Source organism: Sciurus carolinensis, unplaced genomic scaffold (assembly GCF_902686445.1).
Source record: "Sciurus carolinensis unplaced genomic scaffold, mSciCar1.2, whole genome shotgun sequence".
Lineage (NCBI taxonomy): Eukaryota > Metazoa > Chordata > Mammalia > Rodentia > Sciuridae > Sciurus > Sciurus carolinensis.
In genome coordinates this window covers 376865-400212 of record NW_025920129.1, presented here as the reverse complement: position 1 = coordinate 400212, position 23348 = coordinate 376865, and the positions used below count along the sequence as shown (strand labels likewise).

Sequence of the window (23348 nt, the reverse complement as noted above, 5' to 3'; positions counted from 1 at the left end):
GCTTTTAATATACCTTGCTCTGTGCTAACTTTTTTGGATTAACTCATGTAATTCTTATAATAGCTGGCAGAATTTGGTAGTGCCAATGCCACTTCCATTTTAAAGTTGAAGAAGCTAAGGCCTAGAATGATTGTATAATTTTGTCAAAGCCACAAGGTTCAAGAATAAAACTAGAATTTGAATTCAGGTAGTCTATTTCCATAGCCTGTTTCTTAATATTGCTACTAAATACTTCCTACATAACCGATAATATATAAGAATTTACCCATAGAAGTATAGAAAATAAGCACATTTAAATTTTTTAATCCTCTGCTTCTAATAAAATCTGAAGTTTATTCAGCATAATTTTATGTAAGCAATAACATTCACCATACCTAATGCTCTCCATATAAGACAAAAAAATACAGTGAAACAAATGTAAGGCCAATTCCATTCATGGTTATTTCCAATGGTCGAAACACCAAGGAAGATGAAGATAAGAGTGTCACTAACACTGCTCCACATCTTCATAAAATACTTGATAGTAGTATGGGACTTCTGAGAAATGTTAGCTTCCACATAGCGTTTCATGCTCATAGCACAGGTGATAATTCTAAAGAAGGAAAAATAATGTGTGAGAGTAACACTTGCATTTAACTATAAGGGAAAGTGATCATATGAACATTATTGAAGAATCAGGATTTCTGTTACTCAAAATGACTTACTGTGTTACAGAATATAAAAAACACACCGGTTTCCAAAATTTAGACAATAACATTTCTAAGACTATCAAATATTTAATTTTGAAAATAAGTGACAATTTCTATGTCCTTTTGTGTGCTGAGAACAAGCTGCCTGCTTTATCATCTTTAACATTGTCTAATATCTCCTCCTTAAATAAGATTATACTGACAGATACTAATCATTAGTTGATGGCAAACAACTAAGAGGTAAATATTAAGAATAAAAACTTTATCCTTATAGATTCTAAAGTGATACAGTGTTATTAATAAAAATAATATTCTATGCTCAGGGATGTTTTAACTATTTTATTCTATCCACCATATTTTCAAAATTATGCTTTTATCCTCCTGTTTAGTAAGCCTTTCTAGTCTTTCTCAAGATCATTACAACACACCTTTCCATTCACCAAAATGGTTTCTTTCCTGCAATGTTTTCTTCTTTTTCTTTTTCATTGAGGGAGAAGGTATTTGTATAAGAACTTGGGGAGGGGCAGCAAGGGACAGGGGTAGAGAGAACATTGTACACAAAATGAACAAAAATCTGTCAGTTCCTCATACTAAATTATTTTTAAATAATTCTTTACTGAAGGTGTGTCAAAGAGTGATAGTCATTCACATATCTACACTGATGTCAGAAACTACAGTGAAGACATTCTGCCACCTGTAGTATAACCTTTTTTAAAATGTGAAAATCCCAGAAAATGACTCACATTAAAAACCAGAAGAGTCATAATGCCAAAGGAGAGATCTGGGGATCAGACTAACTAACCTATAGGTCAACTGTAGATTTGCACAGGACCAGCCAACAAACAACTAAACCTTGTAATATGACAATTCTGGGATATAAAAACATAGGTTCTTAATCCTTAGTGTAAACTAATCTACCCTTGAAATATACCCTGGAAATGAAAAGATCACCCTATATAAAACCGAAAATAGTAGGTGAAGCAGAGATCTTCTGCAAAGAACTAGGTTTAAGTTTCACCCATACTAAAGTCCACACTCACAAAGCAGAGAGGCTCAGGTTTAATCCCTAAGAAGAAATCAAGGCACTTCTCCTATACTTCTTTAAAAACAGTAGTATTTTATTGACATTTTTCCTTAAAGTTACTGCAGGTTCTCTGGTATTGCTCCACTCAATTTAAACCCATGAATTTCACTTAGAGTCTAACTGACTTAAGGTTATTAATGATTTAAAAAGACCATTTGACAAATTTAGTTCATATTTTGACATACATATACCTATTTATATACAATTATAACCAATATTTCTTCAGTGGTTAATTTTTATGATATGTTTCATCTATTTTATCTATTTTTTTATCTATTTTTTCTCAAACTCTCATTTCCACCATTATGAAATAGACACTATCTCCATGCAAGAAATAAATGAGTCATGAAGATTAAATACCTTGCTCAAGACAGTAAGCTGCAGAGTTGTTTCCAGATCTGCCTCTAGATTCCATGCACTTAACCACCTGAATATATATTTCAAATACATGCAAGGTATTTATTTTGTGATTTTTGTTTAATACTTTTCATGTGTAGCATGTTCAACCAACATGATGTTTTGCTTTTCAATTTCTTGAAAGTTAGTTACATTTCCTACCTGACTTGCTTTTCTCTATTTCCTTTCATTAGTTGAATGCTGAAATTTTCTGATATTCATTATCAGCCCAATAGAAATTCTCCCACTACTTCTTTTAAAGAAACATTGGTGGTGAGTGGTTGCCTATAACCCCAGTGACCCCAGAGGCTCAGGTGAGATGATCACAAGTTCAAAGCCAGTACTGGAACCTAGACAGACCCTCAGCAACTTAACTAAAATAAAAATAAGAAAGGACTGGGAATGTAGTTCAGTGGTAAATCACCCTGGGTTCAACCCCCAGTACCACCAAAACAATTGGTGGCTATTCCATGCTGGAAAAAAGAGAAGGAAGAGAAGAAGATAACAAATTTCTCTAGTGTTTCCTTTCTTTTTTCCTCAAACCAAATTTTTTAAAAAAGACATTTTCTGATGATTATTTCAATTTTTGAAGGCATTATTTCAAAGTATTGCCTATACTTAAAATCAAATAATTTCTTATACTTAAAATCAAATCATTACTAATATATGTAGTTTTATCTGTCAAATTGTATTTTCTCTCTAATCAGCTTAGTAATAAAGAACACTCTCTCCTGCCATTGTTACCTAATGTTGCTTCTTTATTCTTTAAACCGTTTGGGATTTTCCCAATAACTGAAAGCTTTCATTTTGATGTCCAGTGTTTCAGGATATAATTTTCACATGCCCTTACATGGACTATTTTCATTTTAATCTTAGCTAATTAAAGTAGATAATCTTTTTAAATGCTTTTTTAAAATAATTATTTCATTTTATTTATTTTCAAGCTGCACTAAGGATCAAACCTAGTGCCTCACACATGCTGGGCAAGCACTCCGCCACTGAGCTACAGCCCCAGCACAAAGTAAATAATCTTAATTAATTATTAAACAGTATTTTTAAAATGTGATAGTCTATTATCTGCTCTCAATTTGTTACAGATTTGTTTGCTGGAAATTGTAGTTCTATGTGCAAATTTTGAAGGCAAGAACTGAGTTTGTTATAAATTTGTCTCATGAACAATTTTGTATTTTTATATTTTAAAATTCCTATGTGATAAAAATATCTAAAAATTATGTAGGTCCCAAACACTTTAAGTAAATTGTCAAAAGCTAACTAATGCCAAGAGAATACATGTCCTTGTTATTTTCACTGGTAAATAATATTTTTATTGGTTCTTTTTAACTATACATAACATTAGAATTCAATTTGACAATTATAAAAGCAGAGAATATAATTTTCTCTAATTCTGTTCCCAGTACTTCCCATTTTCCTTTCCTTCTCCCTCTCCCCCATTCCATTCCCTCTACTGTACTGATCTTTCTGCCATTTACCCATAGTTTCTTTTTATTAATTTATTGTGGATGTACATGATGGTGAGATTCACTGTGATGTATTCATATATATAGGAAAGTTAGGTCAGATTCATTCAACTGTTCTTTCCTTATCCCATCAATCCTCCTTCTCTCTCAACCCTCTTCCTCTATTTCACTGATCTTTATTCTGTTTTGATGGAATCCCCCTTTCCTTTTCCCTTTGTTTTTCTTATTAAATAATATCTTATAATAAATAACATTTGGTGACTTGATAGTTATATTCAATTTCTTGTTTTGCTCCTGTTACCATGCAGATTTTATTCTCATTTTATATTCTGGAAAAAATTAAAACAGTTCAGCATCTAAATATGTTCTCTCCCTCAGGTCAATTTCTGATTGTTTGAGTTAATGGTATAATGTAATCCTCAGGAAACAAGTTTAACATTGATCATCTGCTGAAATTCATGAAATACTATATGCTTCCCAGTGTCTGATATTTCTTTGTTTTCAGCTTTGAATGTCTTAAAGAAGTTAAGAAATTAAAATAATACCAAGACTATATTATTTCCATAATAAATGAACTATGATTGCACACTCACACCTGTTCTTAGGCAATTTCCAATTGCATAAGTTTAATACTTCTTGAGAAATATGGTGTATTATGTGATCTTCCCATGGTGTGGTTCCTGTTTTTAATCAGTTTATAATCTAAGGTGACATGACATCACCCTGAATGTACATATATCAAGCCGAAATATAATTTGCATGTATGCTGATTATTTCAAAGATTAGTTATATTTTTCTTTCTATTTTGTTTTCTAAGTATAGACACACTACACATGCACACCTTCAGTTGCCAGATTAAATAAAAATGAAGTATTCATTGTTTTGTGCTCCCCTTTTAGGTCATTTCTAGTTCATATGTAAAAATATTCCCACAAACAAAAAGGATTTAGAGAGGCGAAGAAGACAAATCAATTAATAAAATCAGAAATGATTTGATCATTTCATATAGCCAGGGAAACAACAGCTAATGAAAGAAATCACATCACTAACAAAATATTTGAAGATGCTAATATTTGAATGTCAATTATATTACAATTACTTTTCATACATTACTACATGAAATCCTCACAATAACCTCATAATAATACATAAACTGCAAAAACATATACTGGTCCAGTATAGAACAACAAGCATTTTACACAGCAGCTATTTGAGCCTAGCTCTGACTGACTCCAGAGTTTGTGGTATTTGTATTATATAATTTCATTTCATTAAAATATACAAAATTTCCCTAAATAGATATGCATATATTTCAAATTTTAAAAAGTTCTTGCCTGGCACGGTGGAACACACCTGTAATCTCAGCAACTTGGTAGGCTGAGGTAGCAGGATTGCAAATTCACTCAGCAACTTAGTGAGACCCTGTCTCAAATGAATAAAAACTAAAATATAATATAATCCTGGCTGGGGATGTGGCTCAGTGGTTAAGTGGCTCCGGGCACAATCCCTGATATCAAAAAAAAAAAAATTTAAGTTCTTAATATTCTTCTAACAAAAATGTTACTGTAAGCACTCCAGAATAAAGATGAAAGTGATAAACACAACAAAATTTATGGTGAAATAGTTGACACAAATTTTCCTGGTATGTTTTAGTTTGTATATTATTCACATCTTATCATTTGTCTTCATACAATAAAATTTATGTGATACAATAGTAAATTGATACAAAATCCAGTTGTAACTATTCACCTTTCTGGATAATAGCTACAACTAGAATCCATAATTTGAAACACCTATCAGAAAAGGTCTTCTTGTCAATCACCAATAATAATCAGATAGGGTCATAAAGTTCTCCCTCAAAGCAAAAGATATATGCCTGAGTAAGTCAAAATTGGCTATTAGTACTACTGTACTCCCCATTCTCTAATTTGACAATAATTCTCATTTACTTCACAAGGTTTCCTATCCCTACCTATTTCTTTATAACATGGAAATTTTATTCATCAATTTCAGACCTTTGTTTGCCCCTTTTTCCTTTTTATTCCTTTTTTATTCTGTATGGAATTTGAACGTTTTATTTCAGTAACATTTTTTAAAGTAGATTGTTATTTTTTTAAATTAAAGCCATTTAAAAATCAAATTCTAACAATAGAGAATTTTTAACTGTTATAATTAGGATTTTAAAGAAACTTGGAAATGATTTTTTTAAGACCATTTATTAAGCCATGAATCTAGACCTTTTATTTATTTCACCATTACTACATAGTGTTAATGTATCAACAAGCTTTCATAGTTAAAAAAAGAGGTTGTATCTCTGCACTTTTTTATGTAGCACCAAGAACTGTATCTTGGGATACTAGCCATTTAGTCAAGCTACAAGATAATATTTCTACCAGTCCCAGAAATATTCTTCCAGTCTAATTTTCCCTGTGGGGCACAACTAAGACAAATAATACCGATAATAAATAAATCAAACATATCTTCAATTAATACTTTTTGAGTATAATTAGCAAGTTAATGAATAAAAAAGAAAAATCCAAAAGGTATTATCACTGCCCTACAGGAATTCACAACCCCAGGGATTGGAGATTTATAAGAATGTGCTTACACATGCAAAAGATTAAAGAAGAAAAGTGCTTCTTAGCCATTTACTGGAGGACTTAATGAATAGCTGGTTACAAATTTCCATAAAAGCCTAAAGTAGCTAACATGAATTACAAGTCTGTAGCATGTAATGTCATTGAAGATTAAAATGTGTTGTTATGAAAAGCAAGAGAAATAGAAAGAAAAGTCTACAGCCTTTAGATTTTTAGTGTTGAGGGAACCATGAAGTCAGCATCTCTTTTAACTTTTCTACTTACCGACTTTTTCTTTTTCCTGTAATTTTCAACCCCCCCCCCCCTTTTCCACAAGCACTGTATCCCAAGTTCAGACATTAAGGTAGTTAAATGTTCTTAGTTGTTATAGGCATTGTTTGCTATCCTCCTTTGTTATCAACCTATAATTTAATGTAATCATGGTTTTACCTCATTAGGTAAATTTTTAAATCTCTGAAAGGAATAATCTTGTTTTAAAATTTTCTTATATCTCCTACAACAGTGAGAATAGCCCTAAGCATACAGTAGAAGTTCAAAAAACATGTTTGTTGTTTGAAGTAAAGTGTAATTTGAAATTATTCATTGAAATCCATTCTAATCTCTGTTAATCCCAGTCAATTTGACTGTCTATACTACAACCCAAATAGATTCCTAATGACAGAAGTAAAAAAATGAAGCTAAGTGAGAAAATTAGAGTATCTCTTTGGAAAGCATCTTTGAAATACTAAAGCTATTTCTTAAAGGTTCCTCTTCTGTATATTAATAACCAATCAATATTTGTTTTTCCTAGGCTTCTATAATGGAAAGTCAAGTGAAATATCTTCATGATGGATTCATAATGATGTTAAAATTTATTGAAAGACATAGAAATTAACTTGCAAGGAAAATATGCAAAAATGTATTAAACAAAATATTAATTCATATGGACTCTGCAAAGAATATCTTTCTTTAGTATATCAAAAATAAGAGATAATGACCTTCTTCAACGTATCTGGCTACGATTTATACAGCAGTTTATCTTTTGCCTTTTAAGTATAATTTTACATTGTATTTGTTAGGATTCCATATTTTGATAAGGCACAAATTTACCAACTCCCATACATTTTTTACTGCTTTACACCTTAGAACTGTCATTCCAAGAGTAAAAAAAAAACTGAGAAATTTATTAAAATGGTATGGGTTTTAGTCTGAAAAAGATGATTTAAGAAAGAAAGGATAGCTAAATGTGAATATACTTAACACTCGTGAACTGAATTGTTATTACATGTTTTTTGAAACAGCAAAATTTTAAAAAAATAGATGACTTCATAAGTGATTGCTCTACTCTGGGACTCTTTAAAAGTGAAAGACTTTCTTAGATGTTGAAATGAATGTGTTATGCTACTGTGTGGGAAAAATCTACTATGTAATCATCTGCACATCATTTCATCATTCTGGGCATCAATTTCCTCATCTGAAAAAATGAGGGGATTGTGTTAAATGATCCACAAGTTTCCTTTCACCTATTAGGTTTGTACTAATTTTCACTTCTGCTTTTAGTTTTTGAAGAAGAGTAAGTAAGAAGTGTAAAGGAAACAGCCTGGGCACACACCAGGTTATTATCAGTACACAACTAAAATCAGACAATAAATCAGACAATGACCTGAATATATATTCAGTTTGCCAGCACATTAAAGATAAATGCAGCAATTGATTATTTACATATAAATCATTGTGAAACTGGGAATTCATGTGCTTCTACGTTAATAAGGTTTTAATCTGTGGATAAAAAGTCTTGAAGTCAATATGAATATGTATGTATATATGTATATGTTTATATATATGTATATGTATATAATTCAAATTTAATTTTAACCAGATTGCTATTACATCATAACCTGAGGGTTGAGAGGGGGAAAGAATTTGTCAAAAAATCCTTAAACCCAATGTTAAAAAAATAGTGGTTGCATTGGGTTATAACTCATAGAAATTCATAAGCACTTTAATCTACCAGCTAAAAAATAAAAGTACTTGTCAAAAATAAAATTTGTGTAATAAAAAATTATAATAAACCAAGTGTTTTCCAGTAATAAGAGAAAAAAATAAAGCCACCAATCTCAGGAACTCAGGAGGGATGGCCTTTATAGGTCTTTGCATAGTCAAGCCACTCAACTGGAGAAATATCACTCTGATGCAATACTTTATGGAAATATAATCATGTTTCTATTTTATTTATTTATTTTTTTTTTGCGGTACTGGGGATCGAACTCAGGGCCTTGTGCTGGCGAGGCAAGCACTCTACCAGCTGAGTTATCTCCCCAGCCCATAATCATGTTTCTATTGCCTTAAGGAAGGGAAAGGAGGAGAAGAAGGAAAGGAGAGGTACTGGGGAATGAAATTGTCCAAATTATATTATCCTATTTTGTGTATGTATGAATAAAAAACAACAATGAATCCCGCTATTGTGTATAATTATAATGCACCATTTCTAAAAAAGGAGACCAAAAAAGTGAACAGCGCCATGCTACCCTGAAATTAATAAACCTTCTCTTCTCTTTTGTCATGGATTTTTCACTAAGTTTTTTAATGCTATATAAATACATAGAAAAATTCCTGAAAAGATCCTTAACAAAAATATTACTTATGGTTTTATCTTTCCATGTTTGTTTATAAATGATTTGTTTTAAAATCTCAATTTTCTGAATATTTTTAAATGGGCATGCATATGTCACATATGAAAATTCCTTTCAGTTACTTAGTAGAACCCATATATGTTTGTCAACATTATAGACAGTCTTAGCACCATTCAAGTCTATAATAAACAGAAAATGTAGATGGCAGAAATGAGCAAAATTTGTATTGATTACATTGAATAGAATACAAATATTGCATATTATTATAGGTGAAAAGGAAACAGAAAATAATAATGTACTTATTGATCTATCTTAAACTGTAAGATACACGATAAGTCCTTTGTATCTCATTTGATACTCACAATAAGTTCACACAGATAATAAATAGTAGAGCTGGGACTTAAAACCATATCTGTTTAATCTCAAGTTCTATGATCTTAACCACTACACTAACACTAACATTCTTCCATCTCACTCTTAGTTTTTAAAAAAATAAGTTCTTCATATTTAAAATAATTTTATTGTAAAGTATAATATTCTATTTTATCAAACACAAAACATAAACATAAATTTTTGTGCAATGGTTATTTCATTTATAGAAGTATATTCTTCAACTTCTTACTGTAACATCTCCAGGCTTATCCACCTCATCCAGTTTTGTTTATGGGACTTAATCTCAAGAATACATATTTACATGTATAAATGAAGCACGAATCATTTGACTACAAACTCAAAGACTAATTATAATTTATTTATAACACAGAACAATACATGGTCCTAAGCCATACTTTGGTTTTCTAATGAATTAGGTATGAAACGTCTTGAAAACATGTATTTATTAATGAGATGTCTATTATTTAGTCTATTATTTAGAATTTGAAGATGTCAATGTTATAACTGGTGATTGTACTCCCATACACAAAACCTATTTAGCCCAAAACTTAGCTAATAAGTCATGCCAGACTAAGTTATATATCCTTGCAACTTGTAATGCTGGATATAGACATTTTGCTTTTGGTTTCATCAAATGAAAAATTAGACTGGAGCAAAATTATGACATAAAATGTTTTAACATCATCAACCAACTTCATCTCCTCTAGCCATATCATTTTGTCTCTTTGTATCAAACCAATTTGAGATCAATTTGGAAATACAAGATGAAAATTAAACATTTTCCCTTTGATTACACTTGAATAATTGGCTTCAACCTTAAAGATAAATGTGGTTAGTCTAATGGATTCACTTCTAAAGACTTCTTTAATCCTTTTTCTATCAGTCTAAGAAAATTGAAGAATTGCTTAAATATTTTCACTAATTTTTTTTTTAATTTGGGGAATTGAACCAAGTGATGCTTAACCACTGAGCCAAATCCCTGGTCCTTTTTATTTATTTATCTTTTATTTTGAGAATGGGTCTCATTAAGTATCTTACAACCTCCCTAAGTTGATGAAGCTGGCCTCAAACCTGGAATTCTTTTGCTTAACCTCCTGAGTCCCTCAGATTATGGGTGTATGCCACTACAACCAGGCTTTCATTAATTAATTATTGAACTTTTCTTCCCTATGCTAAATCTATTTAGCAATAGATTTCAAGAAAACTGAAGAACTAGCCACCTAAAACCAATAAGAATTATAGCAATTACAAATTATTTTTGAGTGGAAATTTTTAGGGAAATTATTTTTGCAGATAATAACTACTCATAACTTACTGAGTTCCTTTGGAAAATTATAACTTTGAAATTAGCTTTATAAAAATCAAGCATTACTACTTTAAATAGCCTCCTTCCACAATTCTGCTTGCTCGAATCTCTCATTTTTTAACCCAGTCAAAAGTCTGTGAAGTCTGCCTCACTCAGAATTTATTTGCAACTATAATTTAACTTTTATAACATCTGTCCTGTTTCATAGTTATACATATAGACGTCCCCCCCCCAATAAAAATAATCACTAGTATTCATTGAGCACATCCTGTATAATCAGCACTATTCACATCACTTTATGGACATTAACTTTTAATCTTCAGAGCAACTGCATAAGTTAGGCATTACTATTTATGCCCATTTTACAAATTGGAGAGATTAAGTTACATACCTAAAATTAGAACATCAGAGCAGGGATTTGTACTCACATCAGTCTGACTACAGAACTGCACTATAATTTACCATCTACCTCCCATTCTTCCTCCACTGCATTCATACAGGTCTCAGCCTTATTCATTTCTATATGACCAGCTTCTGATATGGTGCCTCATATATTCTAAAAGCTTCCCTTATTCAGGTAGTAAATGGCTATTTCCTGAGTTCATTTTGGTCTGGGTAAGAGACCAAATTATCTGTAATGAAAAATCAGTTTCTGTTAATAACAATAAGAACTACTAGAAAAAATGGAATAAAAAGGAGTCCTACAAAATACAAGTCCCTATCAATTATTATGTTTAGCAGAATATTAGATGCTATAAAAGTTTTCAATTTGTATACTAACCAACAGTTTATAGACCAGCACAGGTCCATGGGTCACATTTTAAATATCATTGACCTAGATAACAATGAAGGATTTCACACTGTTAAAATACATTTTATTAGGTCAATAAAGTTCCTTTTTGCAGAAGTCACAGCACTGCACAAACTCTGTAGATCATTTATAGGGAAGACCTAGAATCCAAATAAGATTTTAAAAAATAAAATTCGTAAACATCTTATTCTCATAATACAATTAGTTTTGATTTTTATGTGCTAGCTTAATTTTTTGTTCTTTTCTTGATGGAAGATTCTCAAGAGTCTTTAAAACTAGATGTTGAATTTTAATTAAAGTTTCAAGTATTGATTTGCCATAGGAGTAAAAGAGTTTCTTAGTAATTAAATTCTAAAATGAAAGGTCATGTCTGTCATTGACTCATTACAGTTCTTTAAGAAATTCACTTTAACTTCTTCCTTAAATAGAGGTTACTTAAGAATGTCATCTACTCACTTCCTAGATGTATTTCTCTGTAGAGCAGTCTGGGTATGAGTCATAGAAGCATGATTAATACAAGTAGTTCATTTTATAGAAGTGGTCTCATGATGTCTTATCTAAAATTCCCCTAGTCGTTCACCACTCTTTTTTATAATCTTTCAAAAAGTGACAACTGAGAACCCACAGTGGGAAAGCTGCTACAGATCTTGCTTCCTGTATTATTCTCAGCAAAAAAAAAAAAAAAGTTGCTTTTTTCCTGAGAACTGTGTTGGCATTGCAATTCCAGAATTGAGCAAGCTGGGTGGGCCACAGAAGCTTTGCAGAAGACCCATCCAGCAGAGCCTTGGAAAATTTGAATTAAAAGGGGGAATTGGGGATCAAGAACAGCTATATCCAGGGAGCAGCTTTTATTGGGGAGCAGGGGAAAATTACCTGTTTTTTCATTGATTAATTATACAAGTATCCCTTCAACTAGTCCAAAGTATTGTAACATGGATAGGTTTCATCAATTTTAAAGGAAACAAAAATAAAATATTTCATATTCTGTGGTTCTATTGATATCTTTAAGAAATGCTCTCACACTTGCCATGTCTATCATTAAAATGAAATATGTGCTATAGCCAAAATTTCTGATTTCATTTATTTTGAACAAGGGCTTCACATGAATTTAAGTTTAGTATTTAAGATGTGAAACTAGTATAGAAAGTACTTAAGTGGAAGCATAGGGTAATGATGATAACAGTTACCAAGTAAAGTCATCTGTATGTTGGTGGGACAGAAGAAAAATTCCTTCCAAAAGTGAAAGAGCTCTTATCTTCACAGACACACAGCATTCCACCATTTCAGATAAGAAAGTGGAACATCTAGTACATTTCCACAGTTAGAAAGCTAAGTAGTGTTATGATATACTATAGAAATGACATTATATAGGGCATTTTTATGCTGCTTTATATAACTTTCTTGGATAAAGCATCATCATATTGTAATATAGATCAATTTTTAAAGTTACCAACCAATGTAGTTCAAACTCATCATAAACCTGGAGACCTAAGCTAGAATCTTCTTAAATTCTAGTGCTTTGTTTTTGTAGTTCACTTTAAATGCACAATAATAGCTTTATAGTGTATTTTGATCTTACAAAAATAGTGCGTATCACTACACAGAAAATCTTTCTGAATCCTAATGTTCTATAGCAATCCCTTTCTTTCATAATTTATGTGTTATTTTTTCCTTTTGTTCAGAGGAACAAAATAAGAATATAAAAAGAATACCCTTTTGGGCTAATGGTATGGCTCAGTGGTAGAGTACTTACTTAGCATGCATGAAGTCCTGGAATTCATCCACAGAACCATAAAATTTTTAAATAAGAATTCATTTTGAGTATTTTAGCTACAATTATGAATTCAGTTTTCATTTGAATATAAAATAATTTTTTCTAAATTCCCAAATAGAAATTATAAGTTTATTACAAAAAATAATTTTCTTTAGACAGAATTATCATTTATCTAAAGATGCTTTTGAGGACACAATATGAGAAATTGACTTCTACTTTCTGCACTATAATTTTGATACAATATTTTTTGCAGAGCCAATGAATGGCATACTTCATTAATTATAAACAGAAATGATACCAGGCAAAAAGAAGTGTCAACCTAACATTAAATAACAATGCCTACTATTTTCTAAGAGTCTCAAAAACAATGTTAGACAGTCACAGCTCTCTGACCCAACCATACTTAATTAAGAATCATTGTTCTCTTACCTATGCTATTAGGCATCAATAGCGTAAAGCACTTTTGTGAATAAAATACAAATCAATTTGAAACCTGGGAAAGCAAATTCATATTTGCCAAGCTTTAAAAGAGGTAACAAAGTATAATGGTGATAAAAAGCATATTGTCAAGTTTCTAAATGGAAATATAACCTTGGTTGTTAATCTCAAAAGAGTACTAATATGAAGACATGTATGTATACAACAATATGTTTTCATTGTAAAAAAAAGCTCAAAATTTTAACATAAATTTTAAATACGAAAATTAATGGTGCTAGTGGGTTGAATTTGTATCAAGAAATGCCCAAAGTAAAAAGCAATTTGATCTAATAAAATCTGTGCTTGAAATATCAGTAACTGTGGACTTATTGACTTCAGAAGCAATGTATTATTGAAAAGGAACAAAATTAGTTCCAAATGGAGGCAATGCACCACTATTAAAAGCACCGTCACTAAGAATGGGTACTTTATAGTTTTAGGCTGAAAACAGTGTTCATCCTCACAAATCTCCTAATAGACTTTTAATTACTTTTCATACAATATGCTTTCTTCCTATTTCCACCCCCAACATATGCACACAAAAATCAATGATGACATTGACCATTCTGAGAACCAATAATCCCCTAAGTAGCTACTTATTCATATGCAACTCATTTCTGAAAAAGCAATCAATGCTTGAATGGGTGCAGGTGTTTCATGCCTCTTTTTCAAATTATTGGACTTTGGAATAAAATAGAAGGGAGAGAAATCGTCCCCAAAGTAACATTATACCAGTGATTGCTTCATGGTTATCACAGCGATCCAATCAACAAATAACCTCACAATGACAAAAATATTTTTATATTTAAATAACACTCAGTTAATATATTATTTTATATTTTTTACAATCATACTATAAAATAGATATTTTTATCCACATTTAACAGATGAAAGAAGTAAAGCTCAGAAAGTTTTGGAGGAACTTTACTGTTTCCAACACATAAAAAGATAAAATTTTAGTTTTTCAAGTACATTTTTAAATATACGAATTGACTCTTATTTCAATAATTTTATCTAAATTATGAATTATTATTATTTTTAATTGTATACTCAAATATCCTATGGTCTTTAGGTGACCAATACATCAGTGCTCAATTTCTTAATACAGTATTTTCAGTTTAATGTTCAAATTAATACAAGGTCTAAGAAAAGGATTTTCTTAAATGTTTTAAATCATGTTTGTTCTGCTCTTTTTCAACTACATTCAAAGTAATTACAATTTAGGTAATACAGAGATTAATACATAAACACATAAATTGCTTATTTTTTAAAACAATATTAATATAATTTTAAATTAAAAATTCACCTAAAGTCCTATGTTAAATTATCTAAATAAAAATCTGTATTATGTAATGGGATTTATGAACCTATCTCCATAGAAAATAAGGATAGATCTCTTTCCATTATCTTTTTCAGTCAAAATAAACAAGATTATCAGATTGTAGCCCCAAAGGATACTTGTAATCATAACCCAAAATAAATATTCTACATTTAAGGAAGTTAAGTTCAGGAAATTTCAAAGGAAACAGGTAGATTTGGCAACATTGTTTTTCCTATGATTTATTCTTTAAAGACTCAATACAAACCTACCAAAGATCTCCATATTGCAAAGTTTTGTGAAAGTCTAGGGGCTCAAAAGGAAGTCACTTTAAAATACCATTTTAAAAGCTCTGAACAATGCCCTGGATTAGGATTAAATTTCAATTGTTTCATTCAATTCCATACATTTCTTCACTCTTGTCTTTCATAAAGGGTAATAGCAGACAATAAAACAAAAGACAATTGAAAGCCCAAACTACATCTCTTAACAATTTAATGTATAATCACCCAGGTCCGAGATAGTATTCTTACTTTCAATTTAGAACATTTTCATCTAAAACAAACTAATTCTAGTTACAGCACCATGACATTTATTATTCTCAGTAAATCCTTTTAGACCCTGGAGTAACATAGAGGCATTAGTTCTTTGGAAATTAATTTAAATCAATCTTTTCAATTTTTTTCTATCTAAGCTTCTAGAAAACCTGCAACTTTGTATTTAAGTATTTCATTACTTTTTTTCTAATGTCGTAAATGGGATGATCTGTCTAAACCCTAATGAAAAAACATTTAGATGCTAATACTGTTCAACTTAAGACGTGAGCATTCAGCCTTTGCAGGTTAACTATTAAACACATAGGATTTTCATCACTGGTTAATGCCAGTGATAGATAAAGGAAAAACAGTATACTCTGTATGGTTTACAAAAGAAGCAATAAAAAAATTCTTTGTTATTGCAGAAAATTCACCTCTACCAGAACAGTAAATTTCAAACTTACTCAAGTGATATACTGTCTAATTACACCCAGGAATGCTATTATGCTCAGACACATTGATCTGTTGAGGAAATGATTCACACCTTCAAAGATAGAGAATTGGTTCAGGTAGCTCCATGTCCATAAAATGAGGGATTCATTTTGACTTTCTAGCCCACTACTTCAATATAGGTAAAGTAGTTGAGGTGTGGCAATTTAACCTCTAGAAGGAGCCCCATAAACTTAGTTCCAAATAAACTAGCAGTACTGTGACTAAGTGGCTCTATTAGAGATAACAGGAAGTCCTAGAAGAGAACAAAGGGAGGATCTTGTTCCCATATCTAGGAGATGCAGTTTCTTGGATTTCTAGTAGAAAATGAGACTCAATCCCTAAAAAACAAATATCTAGATCAAAGACTTATCCAGATACTTACGCCACGATGCCTGAGAGATGAAACATTTCTGCTGTCAGGTAGGAGAGATAACTATATAGAAAGACAAAAAGGGGTTCAATGACCCGGATGGTCTTGGTAAAACGTGTGGTAAAGGCAGCAAACATGCCAAACAGGAACCCAATGAAAACTCCTCCTATTCCAACTAAAAAGAATTTTCCTATTGCAGCCAAAATATCCACAAGTTTGATAGATGGCATTTCATTGAAAGACTTGAACAGTTTATACAGTACCTGCATGAGAAAGATTATAGCAAATGAATCAATCAAAAAAGTCCTAAATTCTACCCTATCTACCCTTCTAACTTGTGAGTTACTCAACTTTGAAGTCTTCTAACTCCTAATGCCACTCAACATAAGTCTTTAGCAGGCTTCCCCATATCAATATTTCTACAGATCACAGATCACCATCAAACTATGCATGATTATGTTTGAAATTTTTCTGATGTACTGTGAAGATAGCTTTCATGACTAAGATGTTCTTAATTGACATGACTAAAAAGATCATGGCCTTCAAAAGATTTATCTCACTTTTCAACTAATAAACTAATAGAAGATTAACATAGTGTCAAGGAAGCCTTGTCACTTTTAAAACATGTTAGTCACTGTTAAATCATATTCTCTAAATATATAGACTTATTTCTAGACCTAACTTTCTCAATTATGACCTAAACTAGAATTTAATTCTAAATGTCAGAGGTGATCTTAAGGGAACTAATTCATTACCCAGAAATCCCATGGCTGAAATACTTACAACAGTAACAGCATCATTAAGGAGGGATTCTCCAAATACCAAAATATGAAGCTTCTCATTCACATGTATTTCTTCAAATACAGAGAGAACAGCCACAGGATCTACAGCAGCAATCAAACTACCAAACCAAAGGTTATGAAGCAATGATACATCTTGAAGATTGAAGTACTTCACCTGACATAGGCCATAGAGAGAAAGACCAATTCCAAAAGCATTCCACATGGTTCCAACTACAGCATACATGAGAATGGTTCCAATGTTCTCAAAAAAGGGCCGACTGGGCATAAAATACCCTGCCTCAAGGACTATTGGTGGAAGTAAGTACAGAAAAAATATGTCACTGTCCATTACTGGCGGAGATTGGTCATTTAAACTGTAAATTAGTCCTCCCATGATGAGACCTACAAATATCAAGAGGCAGCTTTCAGGAACTGCAGTGGGCATTTTATTATAGAGGTGAAATCCTGCAAAAGAGAGAAAAGATATGAGTATTACAACATCTTCATTATCAATCACCTTCATATGTAAGTTAACCCTCTAGTCAAGCCTCGTGATTTCAGGAAAATAGCTCCTCAGTCATCTCACATTTTCCATTTTAATAATGATTAAGAGGTGCAAAGTCATAGACAAAGGCATTTGTCTCTATAAAGGAAATGTATTTACTAATAGAATAATAGCATTCATTATTAACAAGAAGATCATTTTCAAAGGTGTGTGTATATTTTAAAATACATACAATACTTGTTATCAACTAGATATGTTCTTCTATTATTCTCACAATTACAGTGATATACATCAATAGCCTAATATATATAGCTGAGAACAATAATTCTAATGTCTTCTTTGCATAATAAGAGCAAAAATAAACTTTAGTAATCATAGCTACTTGTTTATTGATAAGGACTAATTATTTATAAGGAAACTCAGTCCAGAGGAGCAGGGTGACTTTTCTTGATTACATAGTTGAATATGTGACAAAGCAGGGATGACAGCCAAGCCAGGTGCCCTGACTCCTAGCGAGTGGTCATTTGGGAAGTTTGACAAACTTAGGTTTACATTAACTTATGCATTGGGTAATCAAAAATGCAATCCTTATAAAGTTTGTTTTCTCTTTTAGAAGCACATGAGTCTTTTAAACCAAGTGAGAAATGCAGCCCCATCTAGCAGCCTACATGGTATAAGTCTCATCCTGTATTTATCCTGTATTCTTTTACCTTTGCCCTATATTAAATATCACATCTTTAAGAGCTACCTTATCTTAAACCTCAGATAATGATTCTAGTTATTATGAAATTCCTGTGCTACAGAAAGGAAATTAAAGGTTATCTGGGTAATCCATCCCCTTAATTGTTTTCCTGGTCACTATCTGAAATACATTTCTAATATACCAACTAATTAATTTGGCTACAAATTTCTTATTTTTGAGGTTAATTTTTTATGTTTATCCCTTAGCAAAGTGCTGGCAAATAGAAATAGCTGAACAGATACTTGTCAAATAAGCAATAAATGCACATTTAGAAAAGAAAGGCAGTTGGCTTCTGAACTATATTTTATTTCACAATGGTTGTATAATGTGCTTTTATATGTATTCTTCCATTTGATTCTCTAATCACACCAATACAAGGTAAATACTGTTATTCCCATTTTATAATTATAAAAATTAGGTACAAAAATATCTCATTAAGTCAATGCACACATATTGATTGCCTACTGTGCGCTAGGCACTGGTTCCTAAATTTGCAAAAATATAGGAATGATAAATATAGCAAAAATATATTTTCAAAAATATAGGAATAAAATTACCTTAAATTAATCTGTTCTTTGCATTATGTCATTCTACTTCCCTCTTTATCTGCTATAGAATGATTTCTTTCTTCTATGTATTGAGATAATCTGAAAGTTCCTCAGAGTAAAGATGAAATCTTAGTTCTATACCCCATGGACTCAACATAGTATTACACATATAAAATAAGCTCAGAAAATATTTGTTGAATGAATGAATTAATGCTAATAATGGAGTTTTTGTTTATATTCTCTTACTAAACTTATGGCAAAAATTATCTATCTGCAATAGTTCAATATAAAACTATTCAAACAACTGCAAATGGGTTACATAACAGAGAACTAGGAGCTGATTTTGCTAAAAGCACTGACTCTTCATTTGGGCCTGTGAATGCCCAGTGGGTAGCTAAAAGCACAATAATGCCTGACATTTCTGCCTTCATTTCATACCGGTCTTCAGATTCCTGTTGGGCTCTGCACATAGGCATGTTAATCATTTAAAGAGGGCACATCTAAACATTGGAAATACATGGTTTATTAGCCCTAAGTTTACCTATCCTACCTCATCCCCTTTCAAGACTGAGGATACCAAGGTACAAGGTATTTTCAAGATTTGCAGGCACATTCCATTGTCAGCTTTCTAGACCCCCTGGATTTGCACCTAGAAGTCTCCAGCCATTGCCCTACATCTCCTAAGAAGAGCAGAGCCTTGCAAAAAAGTTCACCACATGATGATACTACACCCCTAAGCAGGAGCAATCGTCTCATTGAAGCCAAATTTTCTTCATCCAGGATCACATGTCTCATAGGTAAACATCATAGGGAGCAAATGGTGATTGCCACCTCAAGTAATAAGGACTTCACCTGAGAAAACTCACAGAACCAGACCAGAGATAATGATCAATTAGACTACAGTTTAACCAAGACCACTTAATTATACATACTGATTACCTCCACCTGACTCAATTCCACCTCTATTTAAACTTAAAGTTCACGTAAGTATTCTGAAGACGATGCTAAAATCCTTGATCTCACTTTGCTTTCCCGATATGGCTATACTGATTGAAGTTCCTTTCCTGCTTTTTACCACTAGTTTATTCGTTTGATTTTGGGAGCAAATGATGAAACCTGATTTGTTGGGACAATCACAGTCAAGCATTAACTTTTAGGTGGTAACTTTTGCCCTGTGATCCTCAAATTAATATTTAATTATACCCTTTTTGCTACCAATATATTTAGTTCTGCAAAATATAAAATATAAAAGGAGCTTAACTATTCATATATGATAATTATTGTCACCCAAAATAACATGTATTTCTGATAAAGAAAGCAGAAGATGAGCATTCTAATTCTGATTTATGAATGTGGCAAATTATCTTCTCTCTCTAACCTTCAGATATGCGATCTATAAAAGAGAATGGATGAAATTTGGGGGCTTGAATGAGAATAATATCTAAGGATTTTCCCAGCTTGGACAATCTATCATGTTGTGAATCTATGGATCTTGTGTGTGTCAAAATCAATTAATACATTTTGTTAATTCTGAAACTATGTTTATAAAGTAATTTAATCATTGTAATGCTAAACTTGATTTTTTGAGAACCAATAAACTCATTTTAAAATAACAAAATTCTGTAGTCTGCCATATTTTCCTGGCATTGTTTTTGGTTATAAGCCTATAAAAAAGTAATAAAAATATACACTTTGAACTTTTAATGGGCTCATAATTTTAAGATCACCACAGTAAGAGCCAGATAGATTATTAATGAGCATAAAAGAAATAACTGAACTCACCTTAGGAAGTTTATAAGACTAGTAATTTAGGATGTTCCTAAAGTCTAAATAGGTTAAAAAATGTTCTTCTGTTCTATTTGCTTGGTTTATCTTTTGTGTTCTCCACCTAAAATGCTAAATAGGAACAAAAAGGAATTTCTTTTTTAAAGGTAGAAAATTTCTTTTCTACCTGGAAAATGTAAGAAGCTTCCTGTGAAGGGAAGTCTACAATAAAGACTCAGGCCAGTTAGTATCTAGAAACAAACTAATAACATTTACCTGCTCTTCCTTTCAGTGTTATACTGTCTCCACATATCCCTTGAACAACAGCAACCCTCTGAATATTACACCTGGCTGGGCCTGTTCCCACCTTTGGCTTGGAGACCACCAACATCATCCGAATATAATCACTGCCGAGTGGAGATTTTTCTATAAAGAAAAGGTTATTCTGGCAGGCAGCAGGAGGCAAATGTTTCAGCTTGCTTTTCTCTAGTATAGTAAGCAAAGGGCACCTTTCTTAGTATCCAGAAAAGCCCAAGGAGTCCCAATCGGAAAACTTTATGGGAGAACCTTGGGCTCCACTTACCTATCTTTGCCAGAGAGGCTAACATAATCCAGAGTGTGATCTCAAAAGGAACCTGCACATGCTGGTAATCCAGGGAGAAGAGGAGTGTGTGAGTCGAAACCTCTGAGCCATTGTCCTGTGTTTCTTCCAGCCCCCAGCTGCCATTGTCTGTCTGCAGGTCCAGGTGGTACTGCATACTATTCCCGAAGGTTCCTAGAAGCTGGGAGCAGAGCTGCCCCAGCAGCAGATGCAACAGGAGCCCTAGCCCACAGGCCATCAACAGCTCTGCAGGCTATCCTTGCTAAAGTAGTTTAATATTATCCCCAACCTCTCCTCTCAATGTGGTTTGCTGTCTCTAACCCTTAGACCTGCTGGCTAGCACTTAGTAGATCAGTGAACACTCCAGCAGCTCCCTGGAGTGCCTGCAGATAAATGATAGGTTGCAATACCCTGAAATGAGATTAGAGCCAGTAGTCAGCAAAGGGAGTGTTCTGGGGAAAATCATTGATTGACATGGAAAAAGATTTTAACCTCAGTCCTAACTCTCAACCAAGGAAAACCCCTATAAACTATATTCTAGTCACTTGTAAATCTATTTTCTTACCATGAGATTTCTTCATTCCTTGTAGATCAGGAAAAAATATTCAAGAAGAATTCCTAAACCTCTTAAGGTCTATCAAGGGGTCTGCACACAAGAAACCTAACTAGGGTTCTTTGGGCAGGAATAAAACTAGAAGTCACATGGCTTGCTTTTAACAGAGAGAGTAGAAGGATTGAAAACATAAATCAGTCTCTCTTAAAAATTCTTGGAAAAAATCACTGTATTTATTCTGATTATATGGCATAGTTGTTAAGAACAGAGCAAATATTATTATTTTACTGTAATTCCTGTAATCCATGTGATGACTTTTGATAGAGATTTCAAAGAAGGCCAAGAAATTTCTGCTCCCACTTCCAAATCATGAGCATTATGCTCCTTTAATTTCCTTATCAAATTATTCAGGTTTCATTATGACCAACGCGTACTAGTTTGATGAATATAAAACTTAGTGATATTTCACCAGTGAGGCTGACCTCTTGAATAGTTGCAATTCCTGTATTATCATGACTTTTCCATTTTTCCCAGATTTATTGAGGTATAACTGAAAATATATATATATATATATATATATATATTTAAAGTGTATACTATGTGGTGTTTTGATATTTATACATATTGTGAAATGATTTCCGTAATCAAGCTACTTAACATATCCAGACACATACATGCATACCTGTAAATACTATACCATGCTGACATAGATGATGTATTTTCCTTACTACTATTTTACCTTTTACTACATCTCTGTATTTATTCTGCATTATTATACATTCTTTTATTAATTTTATCCCTTCCCTGTAATTATATTTTTACTTCTAAAATTAAACAAACCAGATCATTTTCTTAAGGTTAGGATATTTAAACTAAAGCAATGCTTTCTGGAGGTATGCAACGAAAAAAAATCACAGGAATTGGTGATGGGTATACTTTGAAAGTTATATGTGTGCTTTCAGTATTATGGCAATACAAATATATGTGATACCAGGAAATTTATGCTTTCTTATTTTCTATGTGATCAGAACACTGCTAAATTACATGGTAAACATTGGGAAATATTTTCCCGGTAATTTTTTTGAACTTTAACAAAAATAAAATTACCTTTATAGAGAGAACGAAAGATACAGAGAGATGATGTGGAGGAGGGATGGTGGACAGGGGAGGGAAGAAAATAAGAAGGAAAAAAGGATGGAAGGAAAGAAAGAGAGGTAGAAAGAACTAAAGTAATTAAATAAATATTTCATAAAATAGAATGCCTTGGTGTTAACAACGTGCTTGACTATTCATAGAGAACATGGGTAATTAAAATATGGGTGCCTTAGGCTACTGCATACATCAATGACCCAAATTTTTCTTAGCTGCCTAAACACCATCCAACCTAACGGCTAATGATAAATCAATGACCCATTTTTCATCAAAGAGGAAAACATTTGGAGACATAGACTCACTAATGCATATGGTTTTGATTTGTCGACAGGAAGACTTTCTTGAAAAGTAGTCTACTTTTTAAAATT

At 32.1% G+C, this 23348-nt stretch overlaps 1 protein-coding gene and 1 pseudogene across 1 annotated transcript in view; both read right to left on the bottom strand.

Moving 5' to 3' along the window:
• Nucleotides 1-21513, bottom strand: part of LOC124974036 (sodium/hydrogen exchanger 2-like) — a 69342-nt gene extending 47829 nt beyond the window's left edge. The window contains exons 1-4 of the mRNA XM_047537614.1: nt 21258-21513; nt 17117-17580; nt 16346-16596; nt 375-592 (exon numbers count right to left, since the gene is read on the bottom strand). Of these exons, the coding sequence (XP_047393570.1) occupies nt 375-592; nt 16346-16596; nt 17117-17580; nt 21258-21513 (1189 nt within the window). The remainder of the gene's footprint in view (nt 1-374; nt 593-16345; nt 16597-17116; nt 17581-21257) is intronic.
• LOC124974039 (prickle-like protein 2) overlaps nt 1-23348 on the bottom strand; it is a 695630-nt pseudogene that overhangs the window by 388727 nt on the left and 283555 nt on the right.